Here is a 25192-nt window from a genome sequence, read left to right on the forward strand (position 1 = left end):
TTTGTACTTAATAATCTGCCATTTTCATTTCTCTTTCCGTTTTTTTTCTTTCTTCCAGGCGAAGAATTATATTCAAATTTAGCGCAGACTGCGGGACCTTTCACCGGCGTCGCCTCGGCGCATTGTTCGATATCGCGTGAGCTGGATGTTGATACCAGTGGAAATTGATTCGCACCCTAGAGTTGAACCATAATTCACCGAAGTGTATCTATTTATTCAAATATCTGTGTGTGTTTCTGAACGTGTTTGTGTTCATTTGTTTGTTATAGGTTGAGAAAAGAAATTGTGTCCCATTGGTGGAAGAAAAGTGAACTGGTGAATATTTAAATTCAGTATTTGTGTGTGTGTTTTTTTTGTTGGCTTCGCACGCACCATCCATCCAACTGAGAAGAAAGTGAAAACAAACTTGGGACGGCCGGTAGCACAGGTGTGGAGACGCCCTCCAGTGGCAACGATTTACCGGGCGAGGAAAGTTTAAACAACAAGTGAAATTCCAACCTTCATCATGAATCGGCTGCGAGTGTTCAACTTTATGCTGTTTGCATTCTGCTTTTTATGTAAGTCAAATAATCGCAATTATTGCACAAGTATTCCTCTACTACACCCCTGCTAAAAGCTATGTTCTTTCACTGTTGATTGTGTAGTATTTTTAGTGGCTCTCCCTCTTTATTGCTCTCTCACTCACCACGTAATCGTATTTTAATTGTTTTACTAACATTCACTTTCATTACTACATATTTCCCACCCACCCACCAATGCACCCCGGGTTTCACCAATTGCCCTCGCTGTTGGTTTATGGGTTCAGCTTAATCTCTCTCTCTCAGTGTGTGTGATTGACTGTGTGCGTTTTTTTTCATTTTTGCAGTTTAGTTGCACGTGCACGTATGGAAATTATACTAAATGGAATGAAAAATGCCGTAATTTTCATCATGGCTCATCGGGTTTTTCCTCCATTTGTGGCGGGGTGGAATTGGCATTTGAAAGTTTGTATCATTCAAACATCTTAGCACAACAACAAAAAAAAACCGCTCTACTCGGGTGAATGAATGAGCCTGGAGGCTGGGTTTACCATGGTACCTTCGCCGCACCCAACGGATGAGTTTCCATGAATTTTATGAATATGAAGTGGCAGCGTGGTTTCTAAGTTCAACCTAGGGAATATTTTTCTCGAGTGCTGCTGTTAGTTCTTTTCTAAGAATGCGTAAATGTGTAACTGACGAGCTTACTCCGGATGTGTTTTAACGAGACTAATTAGAGCGTTTTTTTTTTCATTTCTATTCTATTTAATAGAATAAAAGTTGCTTATTCGTTTCAGAAACAAGGTAGCTTATAAAGGAAATGTAAAGCTTGTAGTCGTCATCCACTATTGTGAGTCCTTTTTAAGTTCCCATTCGCTTAAAAGTAAATGAAAGAATTGGCATACTAATTAAATTGCTAGAATATCTGCTAAAAGGAAAACATCTTTGAGAATTCGAGCCCTTATGTCCGAAATTGAATTGAATATAAAGAGTTGTTTTTTTTTACTCTTCGCAACACTCATAACCGTTTCATTCCTCCGGTAGTGCTGAACAAGTGCAATCTACCGAAGACGTTTACGATCGCATAAATTCTGTCAAGCTCCTTTCGCAAAGCTTATAAGCCATCATCCACTTCCGTCTCTAATGCACCGACCCAGCCACCTTTTTTCAATGATATCACGAAAGCGTGTGTCCACCTCGGACAATCAATCAAACACATACACGGGAGGAAATCCACTTCGGTTGAAGGTCCGCAGCACCACAACAGTCGCCGTAAGACAGGGTACACGCAAACACCAGCTTTCCGTGGCTTTGCGCCTTTTGATTGATGCGAGATGGGTCGTAAATCAAATAAAATGACCCGAAATAAAATACGACACAGCATTCAATGTCATCGAATGGCATGACAAAAATAAAGCGAGAGAAACTGAAAGTGTCAATTACGGCAACATCCGAGCGGTCGTTTGGAGGATACATTTCCCTCCGGTCGCCGGGTGGCCCATTCCCAGGTGTGGAGGGAAGACGGGGGCTTTGATTCAATTTCATGAATTACTCACTTTGCCGGTGCGAGTCAACCTGAGGGGCGATCTTTCGATGGTGTAGGAATAACAACTCGTGAGTGTGAACCGTTGTTACCAATTCTCTATGGGAGCAATCAAAACTTTTTAATACCCTGGTCTATTAATGGCAAGAGTGTCTGTCTATGAAACTGTGCGCGACTTAAGGAGTTGTAAAAGTTCATGCCAATCTATCTAAATTGAGTTTAGCAAATTGTCTGCAGCGTTAGAAATACAGTAGAGATTCAATGATATTTAAAAAAAAAAGTGTGCTGAGATTGAATCATTTATGGGTCATTCTATGTCAAGTGGTCGAGGAAATGCATCGACCATCTCCGATATCGACCAAAACTTGTGAGTCGATGTATTTTGGGCCGGAACTTATAAGTACAAAGTGTTATACCGATTGGTGGACCCCTCGGCCAATGGGACTGCCTCCACTTTTTGCCAATTTAGCAAAACACCTTTTTTAATTTGTGAATGTCTCAGGACCCTGAAGAGCTACAGGTGATATTGAAATATCATTTTGAAGTTGATTCGATTTTGATTTTGACCACGCCAATGTGTTCAGCAGACGATTTCACATAGGAATCACTTATCAGCAAAAAACAAAACGTAGCGTTCCAGAGCTACAGCATTTTCAAAATTGCAAGATTTTGGATTTTGTCTATGCACGAAACTGCTTCTACATAAATTGCTGCTATCTTAATGGTATCCTAGCAGGCGTTTGTGTAATCGAAGAGATGTACCTTAGAGGAGCATCCGTTAATGATGTAACGCAAAAAATCCCGTTCTAGAATCATTTTAACGAAAGATTACAGGAGAGTCACGAAAGATTAGAGGAGAGAAATCGGAGATGGTCGATGGATTTCCTCGGACACTTGACATGGAATGACCCTTATATGAAACTGAATATTTAGAGTGAAAAAAAAAAAAAACTGAATATTTCGTGCAGTCGTTTCGATTCGAACACTTTCATTTTCACTTGATTCTGTTATCAGCAATCACGATGAACATTTTCGCTTTCAAATGGGTTTGATTACAAGTTACTTTTCCGTTGACAACTGGTCTATAAAAGCGAGAAAAATTGTCCTGCAGCTCAAACTGGAAAACAATAAAAGCCATTCCTGTGAATTTTAATGCTCTTAGCCTTTCAGTATTTGGATTCAAATCTCGAAATAAGTTGTATATTGTAGAGATAGAGGGAATTGAAGTAACAGATAGTGAAGCCGTTACTTTGGGTTATCATTGTTATTTTTTAAAGGCAAGATTAATGTTTGCACAACGGCTTGTGTAAAAAAGGGATTGATGATTGAAAATAGTTTTAGAGTCAGAACGGTTTGATTAATTGATGTGATATCTTCAAAATTGTAAATAGTAGTTCTATTCTAAAGAATATGTATTTGAAAATATGTTTTAAACAAAAAAAAAAAACACAAATTAAATATTTTAAAATCTATTTTGTGTTCAAAGTTTAGTTTATATGGCCTAAATAAGTCGCGCTTCAAAATGTTGTAACTTTCCTCCTGTTGCTCGGAACTTTATCAAAATTTAAAAAAATGATCTCAATGAGATGTATTTAATAATATTTTATTGCTGACGCTTTCATATTTCTCAGTTTTGGTGCATCTCAAGAGTTTTTAAATCATTCTATCTAAAATCGATTGTAAATTACATTTCGATATTTTTTACGAATTTATCAACCCTGATTTGTGCTTGATTCGGATCAGCGCTTTCACATTTTTTTCCAGAATGCTGGTTATTATTGCTTGAAGAGAATCATCTTGGTGTCGATTCGATATATGTTTGAAGAAAATAGCCTAAAGAAATCCAGAAAAATGGATGGATTGCCAAATGGATTATGGATTGCCAAATGGATTATTCTTGTATTTTTGCATTTCCGGCTAATGCAGCCATTTTTATTTAAATTTTATAATTTCATCGTGTTATTGAAAAAAATTACAACTATCACCCCAAGGTGATATGAGTCAGTCTCGAGATATACCATTTTTACAAAATCATCTTTGAATTTTGCCGCTTTATATTTTTTTCTCTCAATTTTTTCCAAACAATATTTTCATAGGGCATAAAAATAACTAATTTAATTTATTGAACAGAAGAAAATTTGGCAAAGGAAAAGGAGGATAATTTGGATTTCTTGCCAACAAGAAAAATCTTAAAAATAATTTGTTTTGTTGTGTAGATATTTTCCAAAACATATAATTAACCATGATATGGAGAAATTAAAAACTGGTTTCGTAAAAATGGTATATCTCGAGATTGGCTCATTTTACCAGAGGGTGATAGTTGTTTCTAACGTGAAATTTTCCAAGGTACACAGTGATGTTATTTAATTTAAAATAAAAATGGCTGCATTCGCCAAAAAATGTAAATTTAGTTTTGAAATACTAAAAAAGGATCTATCTGGGAACACTTACGATCGAATTTTTTTTCTGGACTTCTTGGTTCATTTTCTTTTTTACAATCATCTAATAGTATTTTTCAGACATCCTACGTCTATGACTTAAAAGAGAAAAGGAATTTTGAACAAAAAATGCGTTATTTCGCAGCAAAGAAGAGGGTCCCGGGGGTATTCCAATCGACATTAAAATGGGATTTTTTTAAAATGAACCTTAATGAATAATTTCTTCAAACTTGATGCAAATCCGTGATGGTCATGTGGACACTTCGTGTGGAACGACCCTACTACATATTCTTGCACAAAAAGGCCAATAGAAGAAAAAAAAATTCTTTATGCCAAGGCTTCGAGTTCGTGTCGGGTATGGGTTTAAAAAATTCTTAACTGGTCGGGTTCGGGTCGGGTACGGGTAATTCGATTTTCGTGCATTATGAGAATTTAATTATGGGGCCATCCACATACCACGTGGACAGATTTTTAACGACTTTGACCCCCCCCCTCCCCCTCCGTGAACAACTGCCCATATAAATTCTAAAAAAATTGTATGGACCGTAAACATTAGCCAACCCCCCCCCCCCCCAAAGCTGTCCACGTGATATGTGGATGGCCCCTATTAACTTTTCAAGCCTAGGTGTTTTAGTATAGTTCTGGTCTGGGAGGGAGAAACGGATACGAAGCTGTGGGAAAGTCAAATGAATCAGAATATGTAGCAGGTATTGTAACAACTTGAAGGTATCGCCTTACTTGATAAAATATTCAACGCAAGCATTTTTTTGTATTCAGTGAGGTTACCCAAAATATTTTGGTTTATTTTTACGTAAAATAATAAATTTCATAAACTAGGAGGACTGGGTGCACTGCTGAGCGAAACGGTGTTTTTTTTTTAATTGTGCGTGTTTAAAATATTAAAAACTTATTTTTGATGAGTTACAGAGCGGGTTAACGAGAATAATTGTGTTAAAAGTGAAGATTAGTGATGTAGTTTACTCAGCAAGTTGAAGTACTTGCCAAAGCTTTGCAATAAAGTGTAGAAAATACTATTTTATCCAGGTGCAAGGCAGCAAGACGCAATGGCGGCGGTAACGACAGATAAGTAAAACTGTATCTTACACAGTACAGAGAGGTGCTAGTTTTCTTCCCTACCAAAGGAGATTTTATAATCCATCGTTTACTTATATATTGTATAGTATTTTATATGTATTATTATAATTTTATCGACCTCGCGAAACCCATAAATGCTAAGGTGAGCCCAATTCTTTCCAACGTGACGGATGCTAGCGTTTTCCAATAAGATCCACCACTGTGAATTTTCCAATAAGATCATATTCATTATCTCACTCTCACGCGATGGCTATTCAAAAATGAGAAGACTGTATTATTTAGGTGACGACGGTGAAAGAGATCCTAGTGCAGTCTCTCCTTTTCCCACGTGGGCATGGACAACATAGCAACGAAGTTTGCTTCTTTTAACATTAGTGTGGCCTAGATCAGTTATTCAGGAATACCAGCAGCGATTCCAGATCTGCTGATTTTTTTTATTTCACTTTTACGAAATACCAACCCACATGAATAAGTTTAACTCGGTCGATAAATATCGCAATTGATCTAATTATTACGTGATGTATTCTTTTCAAAGTCCGCGTATGTCGAAAGACGTCTTCTGTTTTGAGAGGAAGGGGGATTTTAATCAGGAAAATATTGAAATGATTCTGGTGGTGGATGGATTTCACCTAACCTGAATCTTATGCTTTATTATTCGATTTTTCTAGCTTTTGAATAATCGTTTTAAATACTATTTCTTAATTATGACTAGTTTGGCGTTTTGTCCGCAAATTTGAGACTACGTTTTGGCAAATATGTGTACCTGCATTTTTTTTTTTAATTTTTGGGGCTCTTGATGCACGGAACTTTGCCAATTTTTGTATTCAATAGGCGACTCTTGCGTAGACAAATAAAATTAATCGACCTAAAACGCCGCGTCCCTACGCGTCCACATTGGTAGGAAGGAATAGAGCGGTCGTGCATGAATTGGTCTCAAATCAGGAAATCGCTTCTTAAGAACAAACGAACGTCGTTAGTCGATCTGTTAAGCAGAAAGCCAGATGTCTGGGTGACCGAGTATCTAGAGACTACGCGTCGATACCTTCCATGAGTTCGTGTTTTATTCAGATAGATTATCAACGCGATATAGTTGTCGGTATAATCTCACCGAGAAAACGAAAGTGGCGAGACGTTAACGTGGATAGAACTTTTGTAGCATTCGTAACATTGTGTAGTCGGCTGAGATAAATCAATGGGATATTCTTTTCGGTACTTACTAAATGATTTGCTAAGGAAATATTCGAATATTTTAGTCTGTCTTGATTTAGTCGCAGGTACGGATTCCTCGCATGCTTTTTTTTACCGTGGTATATCAAACAGAATGAGTTCGGATCGCGTAATAATTTTCGCGGAGGTTATTTTGTACTTATAGGCGCGATATTTGTTATTATGAACCCGGTACTCGTACTCAGCGCATCGTTTACCAAAACGAAACCTGCTGCAAACCCTACCCTTTTCTCCAACATCCCAGTGATTTCTCGTGGAAGTGCAGAGGTGTTCTCGGCTTCCAATAAAGCGAGTATCACGTCAACATATTCCTATACACATTCCTCCTTTGACCTGCATTCGGATGCGGCCGGCGCTGGTATTGCCTAATATAAAGATTAAGGTCACCAGTTTTTACACATCGAGGATGAATGATAGTCCCAAGCATCATCCGTTGGTTCTCTGTGTAATAACAGCTGATCTGGCAATAACGGAGTAGCAACCGCGGGCGGTCAATCATGCTCATGCTCATGCTCAAATAATAAATTTCATAAACTTTCAGTAATAATCCTGCCAGCGTATTTCGATTATTAAACTTGCGCGTTCTGGATTTACGGTGCAAGCCGGCTTTCTTTTGAAATTTGAGGAGTTGCTTAACCAACTTCTGTTTTATGTAGCGACAATTTTGTAGTTGCACCGGCAACGTCATCACTGTGGAAGGATGATTGCATTTTACTTGACCGTGGACTTATTCGAAAAATACTTATGATGATAACATCCATACACACAATAAAATTAATAATATTTTCTGAAACATAATTTTACTGTCCTTTGGCAAGCTACGAGATTTGAATGTTTGCCGATCTTTTAAGGCATTTTTGTGGTTAAAACGTGTAATATGTGGAATACCTCCTCCGTAATTAATACTCGGGTATCAAAAAACTGTCGTTTGGTAACAATTTCGAACTATATACTTCATCACGGTTGAATGTTGATTTTCGTTTCACAAAACAGTGAGGTATAAAATTGTAAAATTATTGCAACTCTGCGCAAGTCTGCGAAATCGTGTCAAATAAATGTGTGAACAAAAAAAAGTCTGTGTAAATATATATAAACTTAAAATCTGAAGAAACTGAAAAATCTGTGTTTTACAGACAAATTTGCACATTTAGTATTCCTGATGTTACTAAAAACTTAGGGATGCCGCATGTACAGAAATATTTGTGTTATACCGAATTTTAGATTCCAGGTTGCTACGATGTGCACATAGAATTCGTCGTTTATTTTAAACTCTACCAGACATGCATTTCTCATCATTCTCCGTGTTGTTCTAGTAGGGTAAATTAACATATATAGTGGATCCCGATCAGTCAAAAATATCAGGATTATAACCAATCTTGATATTTTGTTACGCACTATTTTGCATCAACTTGCGTTCTGAACTTGGTCTCTATACTAGTTAAAATATCAAAATTTCTATCAAAATTACTTACTGATTATAACAAATTATAGCAAGTTTTGTAAGGTTTTTGGCAGAAAAGGATCAGAATTAGTTAAAATGTACACTATTTTGTCAATTGAATAACAAGTTCTGTTATATATGCTTTAGAAAAACACACTTTTGAACATTCAAGTGTATGAAAACAGAATTTGATATAATTCTGTACTTTTTATTATTCTGGCATATCAAGAATATTGCAGGCTTTGTTATTTCTATCAATTTCAGATATATTTGTGATACCCGTTTGTTATAATCGTTTGATCGGGATCCCTTCCCTATAGTGGACCACCCGCCAGATTCGAGTGATTTTCAGAAAACTTCCATCTGGAAACATCTTGTCCAGCCAGTCTGCATCACAAACACAAATTAATAAAATAAAGGGGTCCACTAAAGGTTAATTTATCCTGATCTTCTAGTTGTTTCGATCTGGTTCATTATAAAGTTATTATGAATCTTTCAAAAAAATTCTATTGAATTTTTATTGATATCTCGAAAACAAAATAAAAATTTTTAGCATGCATATATACATCATACGTATACATACAAAATAAATAATTGAAATCCTTGATCGATTTTAATATGAAGTAACTATCACGAAAAATTGAACCCAAATTCTCCGTACACAATTATGCATAGATATTTTGCTGCGTGATAAATATGGTCAATTTTTTCAACATCAGATGAGCGGACGTTCTCAGTGACAAGTGCTACGCTGGATTCAAGGAGAACCAATATGTCGCCTGGAACTCTGGGTTCATTAACATTCGTTCACATGAACAATCGGTTCTAGCCTAACTCCGGCCATCATCTCGAGAAACCACATACGACAATCAGTGCATAAAATGTGCGAGGTAACCAGGTATTTTGAAAAAAAAAAAAAAATAAATAAATAAAAAAAATCCAGGGCGGGTCGGGTACGGGTCGGGTACCGGCAATTTCGGGGTGTTTTTCTTTCGGGTACGGGTTGGGTACGGGTAGTTGAAAAAAAAATTTTCGGGTTCGGGTCGGGTACGGGTATTCTAAACAAACCCGACTTCGAGTTCGGGTCGGGTACGGGCTTGAAAATTCTCGATTAGTCGTGTACAGGTCGGGTACGGGTAACAAATTTCCCATACTCGACCATCTCTACTACTCACATGGTACGGTAAACAATATTTAAAATCATAGCATTCTCAGCCAATTTTATCGTCTACAGTTCTTACTTCTGTAATTCAAATGCCTCCGTGCTAATGGGTAGTTTGACTGTAATGCCCGTAAATCCAGGTAGGTTGAAAATGACTCGTCTGGCGGTAACAAACAAGCGGTGGTGAACTCAGGTAGCATTGCTTCTTAGAGTTTATTTTTCAATATTAACTGCCTGGAGCCCGTTACAGCAGATAACCTTTTTGCGACAGTCGGGTTATAATAAAATTAAGTTATACTAAAAATTAATACCAATTTGTTAAAGAAAAAAACAACTTATTATACTTTGGGTAGCTCAAAAAATGCATGGTCTTTGCCGTGCCAGCATTTGCGAAACCTGTCATGAAACCCGCAACCATAATTCAAACAATAATTGATGTGTCACAATTTTATCTTCACGCGCACTACGGTCGAACCGAACCATACGCTTTAGACGGTCTGCTAAACCCTCATCGAATACAGCTGAGCATACTAAACGTCCTACAAACTACACTCATTGAGTTTAGTACATATACATAAGCACCGGTTACCGGTCGGTCCGTTCAAGGTAAGCCCCACTAGGATTCGGTACATTGGTTTCCTCTCTTTTTACTACTAGTGTACCACCCGAAGCAGCACGAGTACAATACAAACCCTGAGGCCTAGAGTCTCAGCCATTTTACTAAGCCAAGTCATTCACTGGATTACCTAACAGGAAATTTCATCTACGCTAAGATTCCAAACATAATCTAATTTTGGCATTTTTCAACTTGCATGAGATAACCTAAAAAAACGGCCACCCATCAGAGGGACCCTCAAGATGAAATTTGCTGATTCACCTGTGCACCTTAAGTACATGAACTTGAACGAATGACTTTACTGGCTTCAGGCTATTATACATACACTTTCCTACACGCAGCCAACCCCGCTGGGGTCAGTATGCTTTTTCGTCCACCTACCGGAGCCGAGTGGCAGTGGGGAGCAAAAAAAAAACAAAAAGTTGATACGCTCTTAATTGGATCTCGACAGTCTTGACAAGACTGGCTAGCACGGTCTATTATCTGTGTAGATAGCGTACATACTTTACAAGATGTTGTTACGAATAACTGCTATTAGGTAGCCTCCGGTGGAAACTGACCTCAGACGCAGAGGCTTAGGCTTCCGACGCACGACGACCGCTGCCGGTCAGCGTATGTGAGCGTAAGCGTTTTGTCGGTTTGCTTCTGTTTTGAAGCTCACCGCTGTTTCGCTTTATCATGTGGCGTATTCACGGAAACCAGCGCTTGGCTGCGAACTGAGGATGGTGGATTCGTAGTAGGTGTTGTTAAAGTGTAATTATGCATTGTGTAATGTAAGATATGGGACTGACTGAACTTGACCCTGGCGTGGTTCAGGAACGATGCGTGTTGCACGTTTGTACGTACGATATTGCACACGCACAAAAAAATGCACTTTGCTCGGCAGAGCCGACCGATTGACGCTAATTACGTAGTGGTGAGCAAAAGGTTGAGTAATTCAGTATAAATCACTCAATGAGTGTGGATACGCACACCACTTGAAGCGTTAGATCGTCACGACGAACAGCTATTATTTAATCACCAAACCATATCATTTCTCTATTATTTTGAGAGCGATACCTTATTCTACGAACCTATGAAAATATCACAGAACTAATCAATTAAGCTTTCACTGAATTTCGGTTTCATCGAACGTCACTAATTGGTGCAGTTCGGAAGTGCTTTCAAAATTCACAGAAAATCCGGCATTTAGTCGAATTCACAGAATAAAGCAGTAAAACGAACTAATGAACACTCAAATCGAAAGTAAGTGCGTAGGCTACGGAAGGGGGTTGAAGGGACGCGAATTGTGGTTGATTGAATTTTGCTCAACTTGTTGAGTTACATCTCAACTTTTCGCTTATTGTTTGCAAGTTTAGTGAACTTTTCAACTATCGATCGAGATACGAAATCCGTTCAGCGCTAGGAGGTTATATGTGTTATTGAATATTAATGATAATAATTGTTACCGTGATTGGGCGAATCATTTGATATTCCAAAACCTCTAGTCAGTGGTTGGGATGTTTTCGTAATCATTGATAATTCCAACTAGTCTTGGCTTAACTCCATCCCAATATTTCTGAGATTTACTGAGGTTAAATACCCGTTTTGGCTTTATGAGCAAGAGAACCTGGTGGCGCCCGTGCGTTGATTAACAGTTGTTTATTATTAGGATTTTAGCTGCGGTCGTCTCTCTCTTCGGGTATATATGAATGATTAAATAGCAGCGGAAAAGATAGGTTAATACAACCCAATGAATAACTCTTTAGTAATAATCTCATTTCGCTTTAAGGATAGATTACCAGTACCAATTTTACCAAAGACTGACTTCACTAAAACATTACGATTTAACTTTTGAAGTTGTATAGTTTCCATAGGTTAAATCATAACCCCATGCTTATTGAAAACCCATCAGTTGACATGGCAACGATAAACGCAAAACCGAATTCCGCTATCTACAAAACGACAAACTGTGTCTAGCTGTTCACATTTCCCCAAACACTTGCATGTAGCATTGGCCAAAAATTGCAGAAGTATCGATACTCGAGTATCGATAATTTTTTCTTGGTTGTATCGATACCTAGGTTGATATCGAGGGCGGAGCATCGATACCAGCTTTATCGATACTCTGCCTGCTACTTGAATTAGGTCTATGGAAAGCTACCATTTTTTCTTGATCTCTAATGCAGGAAATCAGACACCTGGCATGTTTTTTGAAAAATGTAAGCAACTAATCGGAAGACCGACAAAACTGCTTAAAATCTGAAAAAAAATGGTCTGTGATTTGAGAAAATTGCGTTCGCGCTGGCAAAAGTCTGCAAAAAGTTTCACAGATGTTGAGAAAGTCTGCGCAAATATAAAGAAACTCTGACAAAAACCTGCAGAAACTCTGGAAAAAATATAATTATCGGCGAATTAATAAAAATCTGCACACCGACTCTAAAAATCTGCGTTTTGGAGACAAATCTGCATATTTTGTACCCCTGCGGTTAATAGACCACGGTGGGACAGAATTATATGTCACACACACAAATCAATGCAATAGCATAAGCGCGTCTGCGGCCTTATTTGAAATATAGGGTAGCACGAAAAATCTGGCTTCTTATTCTTTATTGTCTGCCTTTTTGCAAAAACTCACTTCCGATTTTGTTCTGCACAGACAGTATCATCAAATGCGGCAAAATTTTTCTCGCAAGAGGCATGAAAAACCGCCTTGGAAATGAGCGGGTATATTCAATCCTGTTGGTATCTTTTACAAAAAGAGCACAAATCAAATTTCTGCACTGTTTGTAGAAGACTTCAACGCGATGGATCGTATCCGCACACTTCTACAAGTATTTTTCGTTGGACAATTTATAGCAATCAACAATATTTTCCGATTTTATAGTTTCCCTTCAGCATCGAAAAAATATCGACGCGAAAGTATCGATCCAGCTTGATACTAAAGTCGCCTGCATCGATAAAAAATCGCGATATTTAGACCCAAAGGTATCGATACCGTAAGTATCGATACGATATCGGCCAATGCTACTTGCATGCCACCCTCGCGTCCAGTCAGTGCCCTTCCAGTGCGCGGGTTTCATTTACCAAGTAGCTGCTATCAGCAGGGCTCCCGGTTTTCCGTCCGCATCTCGTTACAGAGCAGCGTGTGCAGTGAAGCATCAAAACGAGCAGCTATTAAAACAATTTGCACGCAAGCAGTCACATTCAGACCGATTGTTTACAAACCGGCACAAACAATCGACACTAATGAAACCGAATGAGCAAATGGGCGAAACGAAACGAAACGTAACGAAAACCACAGATCTATCGGTGCGTTCCAAACTAATTCTGCCTTTCCGCCCGGCGGTTTAGTAACGATGTGAACGTTCAAAGATGGGACCTTGGATTAAACTTTCATTGCCTCGACGGCACGGCACGGCCAGTGACGGGTAAGGCAGCAAGGTGCTTCAACAAACAACGGCGGATCACATGTCACCCGCTCGAAGCCGGGGATCGGCTTCTGAATTGAACCCTCCCGATGCATTGTGTCGCTCAATAGAGCGAACCTCACTTGGCTTGGCGTCAAGAACGCAGCCCCACTTTGGTTTGGAAGCTCATTCAAATTCGTGTCGTCCTGTCGAATGGTGCCACAACTCTGTAGTCTGTTTACTTCTTCCCGGGGAAAGTGTTCATCGGTGTGAAAATATTTGAGCACAGATTTCCCGGAAAACCTTTCACCGCACTGCACTCATGAGTTGTTTGAGTATCATAAATTATTTCACAATGCACTTCGGGTTGCGAAAGAGAAGGGAGAGGGGGTATCCAATGCTGGGAATACTCACTGTTTGTTGTTTACCAAGCTCTTATCGGGGTGTGCACTCTCTTTAAATTAATGGTTGAATTAATTGAGTGTGCATATTGAATCTGCCGACCGAGCCTGGATATGGTATTGAATTGAATATGTACACACCAATTTAATGGCACCATCCATCAACTACTGTCGAGATTAAACTCGAGTCCTTATTAGATGCTGCAGTTGCTGGCAGCCAGTAACGGATGCAGTTTCTAGAAACCAGAACTGAGCAATGAGCATATTGATGATTTCAAGCACCTCATCGGTGCGGTGGAAGTTCATGCAGTCCTCCTCTTCATTGTTGAAAAGTGATACCGGATCGTATGTTGACTGGCATACGAGCCGTAAGGATAGCACCATTTCTTATGCAAGCAAAATGCAGTTTAACACTTATCACCCTTTTCGCACCCAGAGGGTGAGAATGCATTATTCCGTCCCATAAATCAAGTACGCTTTTCAGGAAATTAAACCAACGCACCACCAACGTGAGTGAATGCACGAGGAGGACATCTGAGGTACGACCAACCGCAAAAAGTAACTTTTGTCACCTACTTACTGGTGATGATGTGTTAATGATGTCAGTAATGGCGTCGTTCAGTTATCGGAGCCGCGACTTTATGGCTTTCCGTTGCAGCTTGTGAATGTAAGTCCTGACGTTGCAACTAATTGAAACTAGCTGATGAAGTCGTTCTACATCAGGATATTAATATTAAGCGAACTTAGGTCTGGAGTAGTTTGATGTTATTGAATATTAACGATCAATGATTGAGAACATAATTTTCACCGTAATACGCTTTGTGGATAATTTGAGTCTTTACAACGAATAAACAAACGATTTACCTAATCGTTTTCTGAAATTTGATCATTTTTAACCTTACAAATAAAACAGCAACAAAATGTGACTGCTTGGTAGTCAGAAATTATCTTGAAATGTCAAAATGAGATGTCATTACACTTTTCGTTAATACTACCTCCATTCGAGACATAACCCTTGTCTCAATTTGATGTCTGTGCTAGAAAAAAAACTAAGATAATTCTATTTTTCTCATGTGACCGCTTGAAATTTACCAATCTATCAATAGTAAATGTCCACAAGTCTGTAACCCAATAATAATACATAGCTTTTTACCCGTTTTTGCGAATTGCCTCTGAGCGCATTGAAGGTACGTCGAAAGGCCGCAGAGAACCTAACTGCTCGCCAGGTTTGTCGTTTCTTCATTGAATACCAATATATATTTTCTGCAACGGGTTTGAGAATACGATCGATGTGTTTTTATGTTAACCCTTTTGAAAAAAATTAATAAAAAGGAATTGTGTATCATACTTCGTGAAGTCATTTGATTGTGAAGTATAGACCGTTCCGATAATTATAAATACACTTACGATCAACCGTCATTTCAAATAACGTGCAGTATTCAACCAAACGTTGGCTGCATCCTGTTGTCATTTGCTGTCATTTTTTCTAACATTTAGTGCAAAATTTTGAAAATGCGTGGCCTTTCTCCCGAGCAAAGAAAGCGAATTGTGCACAAATGGGGCACCGTGAGTGGTCTCTCTATAAGAAAATTAGCCAGAGAAGAAGGTATAAGTGTCGGAGCAGTTCAAACCGCATTGCGGAAGTACTGTGAAGAGTGCACATTTACTGATGCCCCAAGACGTGGTAGAAAACCCGGGCCTGTTGATCCCACAATGGACAAAAAGGTTAAGGAATACTACAAGCGGCATCCTTCAGTATCAGTACGAGATGTTGCGAGAAAGCTTGGAACCTCGGCGAGTAACGTTATGCGTGCCAAGGGAAGAATGGGTCTGCAGACCCGTCGGAAGCAGAAGCAGCCAAAACGAAATCCAAAACAAGCTGAATCTGTGAGAACGAGAGCTCGGAAGCTTTATGACAAACTTCTGACCAAAAAATGGGGTGTGTTATCATGAATGACGAAACCTACATAAAACTGGAATATAAGACTCTGCCAGGACCGCAATTTTATACATCACCGAAGGGAAAGGATGTCCCTGGACCAGTGAAAGCCATTTACACCGAAAAATTCGGCAAGAAGGTAATGGTTTGGCAGGCCATTTGTGAATGTGGGGAAATATCTCGTCCATTTATTACGAATGACACAATGAATGGTAAAATTTACGTGAAAGAGTGTTTGCAGAAAAGGTTGTTACCCATGGTTAAGCAGCATGACAATCCTCCAATCTTTTGGCCCGATCTTGCTTCTTGCCATTACACTAAGGATGCTCTAGGGTGGTATAAAACAAATAATGTCACATGTGTCCCAAAGGAGATGAATCCTCCAAACTGCCCTGAAATTCGCCATATTGAAACATTTTGGGCTTTGACCAAGGCAGAGCTGAGGAAATATGTCAAACCAGCGGACAATGTTGAAAAATTTAAAAAAGATTGGCTTAAAGTGGTAAAAATGGTCGAAGAACACACTGTGCAAAAGCTTATGAGTAGTGTTAAGAGAAAAGTTAGAGAACTCGCGTATCCTACGAAAAATAATCCCAACTTGAATTGAAACTGGAAAGAAAACACTTATTATCTATATTTCAGAATAAAATGACCCGAAAAATCCTGTATTTTTTGTTTTATTCAAGAAAGAAGATGTATTTATAATTTTCGGAACAGTCTATAGTTAAAGATTCGCGTTATGTTATTATGTTGTCTATCTGCCAGCTGTTATGGACAACTTAGTAGCTGATAAAATTCTGGATATTGTAGAGAATGCTACCGAGATAACAACAGAACGAGAAAGTAAAGAGCACCCCGTTTCTTCAGAGTAAACGCACGATTACTATAATACTCAGAAGTGGAAAACTCATTGTTACTACTTTAAATGAGAATATGTGGTCGTCCTTAACAGGACGGTTGAATTTAGTTTTCACAAAACTAGGAACATGTCTGCATGTCGACGGTACTTCCTATACAGAAGGGAGATCCAAAATACAACTCTGTGGAAGGTGCTGTTTACTCTGTTAGCCTGCTGAAGCTCTATTTGCTGCTAGTCGATTCAGTTCCCAGTAAATCATCCTCTTGCAACAGTATTCGGATATATCGCTGCCGTTGCTGACATTGCTACCCGCTGCTGCTATCAGTTGCTACTAAGTTGGGACCGTTCTTTCCACCACCCATTAGTAAAATGATTGGTTTGAGCAGAAGTAAGCTCATATGTAGCCCAAACAATGCGTTCCCGGCTAATTGGGTATAATATTCTGTCGACGGTGTTAGGGAAAGCAAGCATTAAGCGACCAATCAGAGGTCGAAATCTGCATTTCAACAAGGCTTGACCGTTTTTAATAGGGGAACATCCATAAATGACTTAGCTTTTTTGAGGGTTTTTTTGACACCCCCCTCCCCCATCGTAGCATTTTGTCACAAAATCAGGACCTCCCTCTAGATAATTACGTAGCTTTACAATAACCCCTCCCCCCCACATGATATTTTTTTTTGCAAATTTTATTATCAAAAACATACTTTGTGTCATAAATGAACAACAAAAGACAAGGAAGTAATAAAAACAACCCAAAACATACAAAACAGTGATGAAAAAGAACAATTAGAAAAAATCCAAATTTTTTCTTAATTTCATATATGCTACGTAGCTTGGCTTGACCCCCCATTCCCCCTCAGCGCCTTTCGTCACAAAACTGCAAACCCCCTCCTCCCCCCTCGAATGCTATGTCATTTATGAATGTTCCCTAGTACAATAGTTCGAATAATCAAGTTACAATTTTCTGACTTTGGGCGAGATGATTTTTCAATCGATTGCTGCAATCATAAAGGAATTCGGTTGGAAACAGGCTGAGCTTTAAATATTTGAGAGTACACTAAGGTCGCTTTTTACGCGTTTTTTTACAAGGCTTGTAGGCTTACAGATAATTTTCGTGACGCGATGTTATCGGTTTTCCAATTTGTACCCCTATATATGTTGCCGTAATTCTACGTCAAAAATAATTAAAAAAAAAAAACAAAAGGTGTCGATCATCACAGATTATTTCTAAGACTTTTCTTAAAAAATCAAAATGTGCACTCTGAAGGAAAAAAATATAATAAAAACTTTTTCATGCTCCTGAATCCCCATGAGTCTCATTCACGCATGGTAATGACAAAAAATGAAGAAAAGTTATCAAGAGATAACTTCTTAATTGTATGAACTTTTATTTAAAAAAGTTTGAAATTATTTTTGAGATTATGGATTTTTTAAGTACTTTTTGTTTCCAAAATGAATTTTTTCAGTCTATGGTTGCAAATTTCATTCTTTCAATATTTTGAATCTGAAGTTCAGATAATTGCCTAGAAGTCATCCATTGATCACTTTTCTCTGTCTTTCGTCAAACATTCAGATATCTCGATTATTAAGAGAAAGTTCAGCCCTTTTCAAATGTTAGTCACGATAAATTTTTGATAAATAAGTATGCAAAGTTGTTTGGTTTATACTCACAAAATCTCATTGAATTCTGAAGCAGTTGGCGCGAAATGCATCGATAACGGAAGGGTTTTCAAATTCTGATGTCTGTGTTAGAAAAAAAAAACACAATAAATCTAGTTTTCCCATGACTGCTTGAAACTTAGCCCTTAAATTCATTGGAAAACACACCTTTTTCTATCATTTATACACAAGCGCCTGGTGTGAAAATTAATTCCAAAACTTGATGTCACGGATTTTGTGCTGTCAAACGTCGAAACTATTTCCTGCGCTAAGTGCCTATTGATGATAAAATTTTTTGTTAGCATCTAAACGGTTTGTTAGATCCGTATAGTGTGCTCGGCAAAATTGTAGATAATAATTTTGTTCCTTCGAAAAAAATATATACTGCGAAAAATCTTTAAGAAAATTGTTTTGAAAAATTTCAATTTATTTTTTTTTCTCTTTACTTGTTAGCTTTTTTCCGCACGCTTAGCCCTGGGGCTAAAAGCGGTCTTGATCAACTAGATTAGTTGAGAGCATTCGTTATCGATATTGTTTTTGGCACTTTTTTATATGTAGGATAAGTACAACGATACACCGTGCCCCAGTGCTGAGTCGAGAAAATTTCCAGCTCGAAAAGATCCTCGACTCGATCGGAAATCGAACCCGATATCACAACCGTGTGGAAGAGCTAGCCGACCGACATCGCTAACCACAGAGCCACGGGGACCACGGTTAGCTTATAATGTGTATTTTTCATAGCAAAAATTGAGATTCATAAAAAGTGATTTATTTTTGAGATATCTGATTTATTATTATATTCTTGTGTTTGTTCTAGAAAAAATCTTTTTTGTTTCACGGTGTATATTTTTTCTGGAAGGACAGAATAACCACTTATACTTTTGTGCCACAAGAAAGCAACCTTGGTCCATTGCTTTTCTTGTTATTTTTCAATGATATTTGAATTGCTTTGCCGCTAGGATGCAGGCTGATTTATGCCGACTAAAAATGGTAAAATGTTGCTGTAAATGAGTTTAGTGTAATGCTAGACTCATTTCATGACCACCACGCACATATCATTAATAAAGCGAATGAAAACCTGAGATTTATTATGCGCCGGTGAGTTCAGAAGCCTTATCCTTGAGAGCCTAATATGTCTCGCTTGTGCGATTTGTTCTGGAATCATCTGTTGTTGTTTGGAGGCCGTACGCAAAAATTTGGAACAACAGGATTTAATCTGCGCAGTCGAGGTGCATACATTTCATAGTTGCTCCTCTGTAATGGATCTGAGTTAGTGTAGTTGCACAAAAAATCATGTAGATGGCTGTTTGGGATTAATTTATCATCTTCTATGTACAACAGGTAAGTAGTTCCTGCTAAATGTAGATCGATAACGGCGCCGGTTACATTTTTACGGTTCTTACGGTAATAGAAGGTTGTTAGTGCAACAGAGCAATTCCACAAAAAAACGGGCAACCAATTGAATCGACCATTTTTGATTTGGCTGAAACTTTGCATAGACGTTTTTATAGGCAAAATATAAACTACAATCTGCAACTTTGCTGAAGACACTATGCCAATCAAATAAGCCGTTTTGACTGTGAAAATATTTTTGATTACCCAGTGCTCTATTGGAAATTAAATATATTTACAGCCAAAACGATTTGTATGATTGGAACAGTGTCTTCAGAAAAGTTGAAGATATCTATTTTATCCTTCCAAAAAAAAAAAAAAAAAAAAATGGCCCAGAAAAAAATTAAAAACAAACTTTTTTTTTCAAAATATAACTTTTTTTTTCTTGATTTCTCCAACATCGGATTGCACTGTTTAGGTAATCTCTTGTAAGTTTCATATAAAAAAATTAGATTTTTGAAAATGAGCTTTTTTAGATAATTAATTTTTAATATTTCTTGTAACTTGTTTTCAAAAAATAGATAACTTTTTTAAGAGTGTATATTTTTTTCGGAAAGACAAAATTATTATCTATAACTTTGCGGAAGACGTCACAACCATCAAATAAACCGTTTTGACGCTAAATATATTTGTAATCATCAATACCTTCACAAAATAGCAACATTGAATAGCTTCTCAAAAACGAGTCGTGTTCCAAAACATTAAACCAATAGCACAAATGGTGCAAAGTGCATCTATGCAAAGTTTCAGCCAAATTTAAAAATGACAATTTAAAAAAATATTAAAACTGGGACATTTTTTGTGGAACCGCTTAACAGTCGTTGTTGTCCAAGAACGAGTTTACCCCTGCATCTCTACGACTGTGACGGATAGGATGATTTGTGTTATTATGTCACCGTGGTAAATGACGGAATCGAACAATGTTACGCCCGAAGTTAACTCATAACGAAAACGAACGATGAGTGCCATTCTCGTCGAACACCGCGATCCAGTATTTAAATATTTATCTACTACCAATCCCGAATACCTATGAGCGAGCAACGCACTTCGGCAGACTCCTAAAGTTTAGTTCAGACTAGCAAAAAACATATCTAAAAGCCAGAAAAATTCGACAATTGAAATGATCCCATGTTGCGTTCTAAATGGTGAATAGAGAACAAAAAATAAATAATTACTATTTCAAAAGTTAAAAGAGCAGAATAAATGGAACGTTTCTGTAGGGCAGCGAAAGTCTAAAGAGAAAACCAAATTAAGATCAGGTTAGCAAAGTGACGCTTTTATAGGCCAGATAAAGTATAAACCAATTATTTTCAACTAACTTTAGACTGGGGACATACCGCAGAAAACAACAATTTTCAATACTTTAGCTTTATTGGCATTTTGTGAATCGTTTTTCATATTGATTTTTCAAAAGTCCAAGGTTTGGCATTTTTATTGTGATTCATATCCTGGCCAATGTTGACGCAAATCGTGTTTCAAAATTTATCGATATAAATCAACTTGACCAAATAACTAATTTGAGACAATTAGAATCATTAGTCCAAACAACTTCCTTCCAAATAAGATTAAAATCTAGCATTCACTAGAACATCGAAATAGCCGCCAGTAATGGATTACTTCCCACTAAACCCAGCGAACAGAATTCCACCATCAACCTTGACCACGGCCTGCAAGCCGTTCAACCTCACTTGTCATAAAGAATGCGCGCCCGGCCGCTCGATGGATTGTAACTTTTAAACCATCAACCGAACCCGGTCGAAATACTCGGCGAAATCGATCGACTACAATCGGGTGTTTAATTTTTCAACACATTTCCGCTGCTGCAGTAGTGCTCTGCTGGACTACCTTGAGGTCCTCATCAACTTCAACGCCATCAATAGTGGCGATCTCAGCATTTGGATTCCGGCTGACAAACAAACAATTGAAAGAAAAAAAAACAACCAATGCGCTCAGGTCAATTGCTTTCGGTCGGATCGGGTGTCAAGAACAGCTGGCGAATCAAAGCGTGCAAGAACAACCTTGCCGACCGGTTTGATTCACTTCATCGAAGCCCAATTAGGAAGCAAAGACTGGATTTATAATCAATTTAAACCGATCTAATTAGATGTTATGGTTTAAATTGAATTCAGATTTCCAAACGGTCACAATCATTTAGCAGCCATGCTTCTTAGATAGCGGAACTTTGTCTGAGCGTCGTCTTCCCACTTTCCCATGTCTTCGAGCTCATAAATAGTGTCTCAATTGTTTAGTGACGAGCCGCTCTTTCCCCTTTAGAAAAATTCATGCAATAGCGGTTCGAGACCTCGTTAGCCGTAATAGTTATAATGCTGACTCGCTGTTGTACCATTACTTCACCTATTATATAGTTTATACTACACTCTATCCGGTTCCAGCAAGATTACCGGTTCTGCTGGCTGGAAAAGACCACAAACACTTTAATACGTATGTGTGTGCCGCAATAAGCGACCCGATTGAAGATTAGGTAATTATACGTCTCTTGCATCAATGGCTCTGCAAGTGCGCCATTCACTGTTCCCGAGAGAGCGCGATATTGAGAGAGGGGTTGAAATAACCGTTTCTGCAAAACTGCCCCAACTGCATCGGTCGTCGGACCAGGCTACTCACCTGAGTGCTGCGCTTCCCGCTAAGGCGCACCTTAGCTTAGATGGTAACCAGCAACGGTACAAAGGCCTGCTATCGGGTCACACCGATGAAACATCGGATGCCGGTTCAATGAACCGATGCAAATCTGAACACGAGAGACACTCTTCGGCACCTGCACACACCTGAGGAGCTGCAGGCGGCGGCGGCTCTACGCACGAATGATTTGCTTCGGTGAAATGATTGCTTGCAAATATATGGAGCATAGGTGGGTTTCGGTTTTCATCCGCTTAGCCAAGGAGACAACCAAAAAAAAAAAACAGCGGCTACCTTTGCACAAAACAGAAAAAAACGGAAAGCGAAAGCTCGTTTGGTTCAACAATTTGACCTTGATGATGGGGATTCAGTCGATTTGATTAGCATTCGAATAAACGGCCTAATGATTATTTCTGTGCATGCGAAACGTCGGCGCTGCGCTGGCTGGTAAAGGTTGCGTTTCGAAACAATCTACTTTCGATGGGGCGATAAGCTTACGACTTTATGGTGCACTCCGCAGGCTCAATTGTCCGTGACTGAAGTTTGGAAATACTTGTTTCTTGTTATTGTTAAGCTTTAGCTCTTTCATATTATGAATAGTTTTAAATCCATTGATTATGAATGTTTTTTGTGTTACTCGAGGTTTAATTTTTTCATAATTAACTGCAAAAAAATTTTTTTTTTGAGTCAGCGAATAGACGATACACCTTTGTTTAAATTTTGAAACAATTCGGAAAAATTGTTTGACAAATAGTGCGTATAGTAGAAATTTATGAGATTAATTATTTTTCAGTTTCCCAACAAATTTACTTTTCACATTTAAGGTTCCAGCAAAAGTCTGCCATCACATGGATATCCAATCTTCCTTGGTATCTATATTTCTTCACTTTGGTGTTCTGACGGAACCTTTCTCTTTAAATTTTCGGTCAGTTCTCCAAATTTTTTGGACCATAGTTCTGTCGCTGATTTTGTTACTATCGAGATTTGAATTTGCCTTCAGATTTTTTTAATTTGATGTCAATGGTAAGATTTTCAACAAATATTTTGTTCATCCTCAATGATTTTTTATTTGTTTCCGCAATGATTTTGAATTTGGTTTTCTATGAACATACTGATACAAGTTGCAAGAATAATCATTTATACTATTGATTTTTTCCAAAAATGCTTGAGTTATTATTATTTTCTATTCAATTAGAGTTAGTTTTACTCTGGATGGACCACGGCCCCAAGTGGACCATCGGTCAAATTAACTCAATTTATGCGAAAACTCGAGGGGTTTCCAAAAACTTTCCATTGGAAAACATCTTATCCAATTCACAAAAAAAACAACAGTTGATATCACAAGTTTTTCGCCAGGGTGGTCCACTGAAGGAATTGGTCCATCCAAGGGAGTTTCATCCTAATTCTTTTTCTTCATCATCTTTGCAAATCTACGCTGATAATTTGGTTTTCTATGAACATACTGATACAAGTTGCAAGAATAATCATTTATACTATTGATTTTTTCCAAAAATGCTTGAGTTATTATTATTTTCTATTCAATTAGAGTTAGTTTTACTCTGGATGGACCACGGCCCCAAGTGGACCATCGGTCAAATTAACTCAATTTATGCGAAAACTCGAGGGGTTTCCAAAAACTTTCCATTGGAAAACATCTTATCCAATTCACAAAAAAAAACAACAGTTGATATCACAAGTTTTTCGCCAGGGTGGTCCACTGAAGGAATTGGTCCATCCAAGGGAGTTTCATCCTAATTCTTTTTCTTCATCATCTTTGCAAATCTACGCTGATAATATACTTTGCACCCGTTTTTAATAAATATGCACATATAGTATGTTAAAAAGGACAACCGTGTTAATGATCTTTTTAAAGTTGGCTCAAAGCTTGGGGGTACATATAAGGTCACTATGCAAAAATCCCCGCTGTGTTGCCGATTGGACCTCTCGATTTGACCAAACGAGTTGCCAGTCGCTTGTATATCTATAAAAACCTAAATTAATCCACCTAGCGGTCAGACTCAGCCTTTCTCATTCAAACTTATTCTTTATAAAAATAGATTTACATGAATGCTTAAATCCAATAAAGGTACATTCACTCTTTGGGTTCTAAAATATTGATGTTGTAATTGAAGTATAAAATATGAAATTTGACGTAATGTTAGTGCTTAAGAAATAGCGAAATAAAAGAAATGACTCTCAATTTCGAACAATTTAATCACGAGCGATGACACTAGTTATGTTCAAATAAGTCGTGCAATACTTGAGATAATAGACTTTCGTTGTTTTACAAATTAAAACATAACGGTTGCTTAAGTTTGATTACAATCAAATGAGAAGGGCATGGCAGCCAAACTTTGAAACCACGCGTTCAATCATAATTCATCAGTTAACCCTTAACTAGCCCGTTCATCTGATATCAATATTGTTCAAATCGGTTGTGTAGTTTCTAAGATAATGAAGTTTCGTGATTTTCACATTTCGATACATTACAGACGAAGTTACAGTCCGATTACAGCAAAATTCAATAGGGTGTTATGAGTCAGCTAGACCTTTCATTTGATACTAATTCTGTGGAAATCGGTTCAGCCATCTCTGAGAAAAGTGAGTGAGTCCAAGTAGTCTTCGAATATGTTTCTTTTCATAGCAGGATTTCACATTTTTAAACATTACAGGCAAAGTAATAATCCGATTGCAAAATAAATCGATAAGGTCTTATGGGGCAAAAAGACCTTCCATTTTACCATTGATTTTATGAAAATCGGTCCAGCCATCTCTGAGAAACATGAGTGAGATTAAATAGTCTCCAGAACACGTTTCTTTCCATAACTTCTGAACCACATGTTCAATCTCCATAAAATGCAAAAGTTAAGGGTTGT

General features: G+C 38.0%; 1 protein-coding gene across 5 annotated transcripts in view; it reads left to right on the forward strand.

Annotated features, from left to right (window-relative positions):
* The window catches only part of LOC129732516 (uncharacterized), a 188306-nt gene that overhangs the window by 43992 nt on the left and 119122 nt on the right, over window positions 1-25192 (forward strand). For 4 of the 5 annotated variants that reach the window (XM_055693462.1, XM_055693465.1, XM_055693466.1 and 1 more), the window contains exon 2: window positions 270-557. In XM_055693462.1, coding sequence (XP_055549437.1) covers window positions 506-557 — 52 coding nt within the window. In that variant the 5' untranslated portion in view covers window positions 270-505. Of the gene's footprint in view, window positions 1-58; window positions 558-25192 lie in introns of all 5 variants that reach the window. The other variant, XM_055693463.1, reaches the window with a different exon arrangement.

This window comes from Wyeomyia smithii, chromosome 3 (assembly GCF_029784165.1).
Source record: "Wyeomyia smithii strain HCP4-BCI-WySm-NY-G18 chromosome 3, ASM2978416v1, whole genome shotgun sequence".
In the NCBI taxonomy this organism is placed as follows: Eukaryota; Metazoa; Arthropoda; class Insecta; order Diptera; family Culicidae; genus Wyeomyia; species Wyeomyia smithii.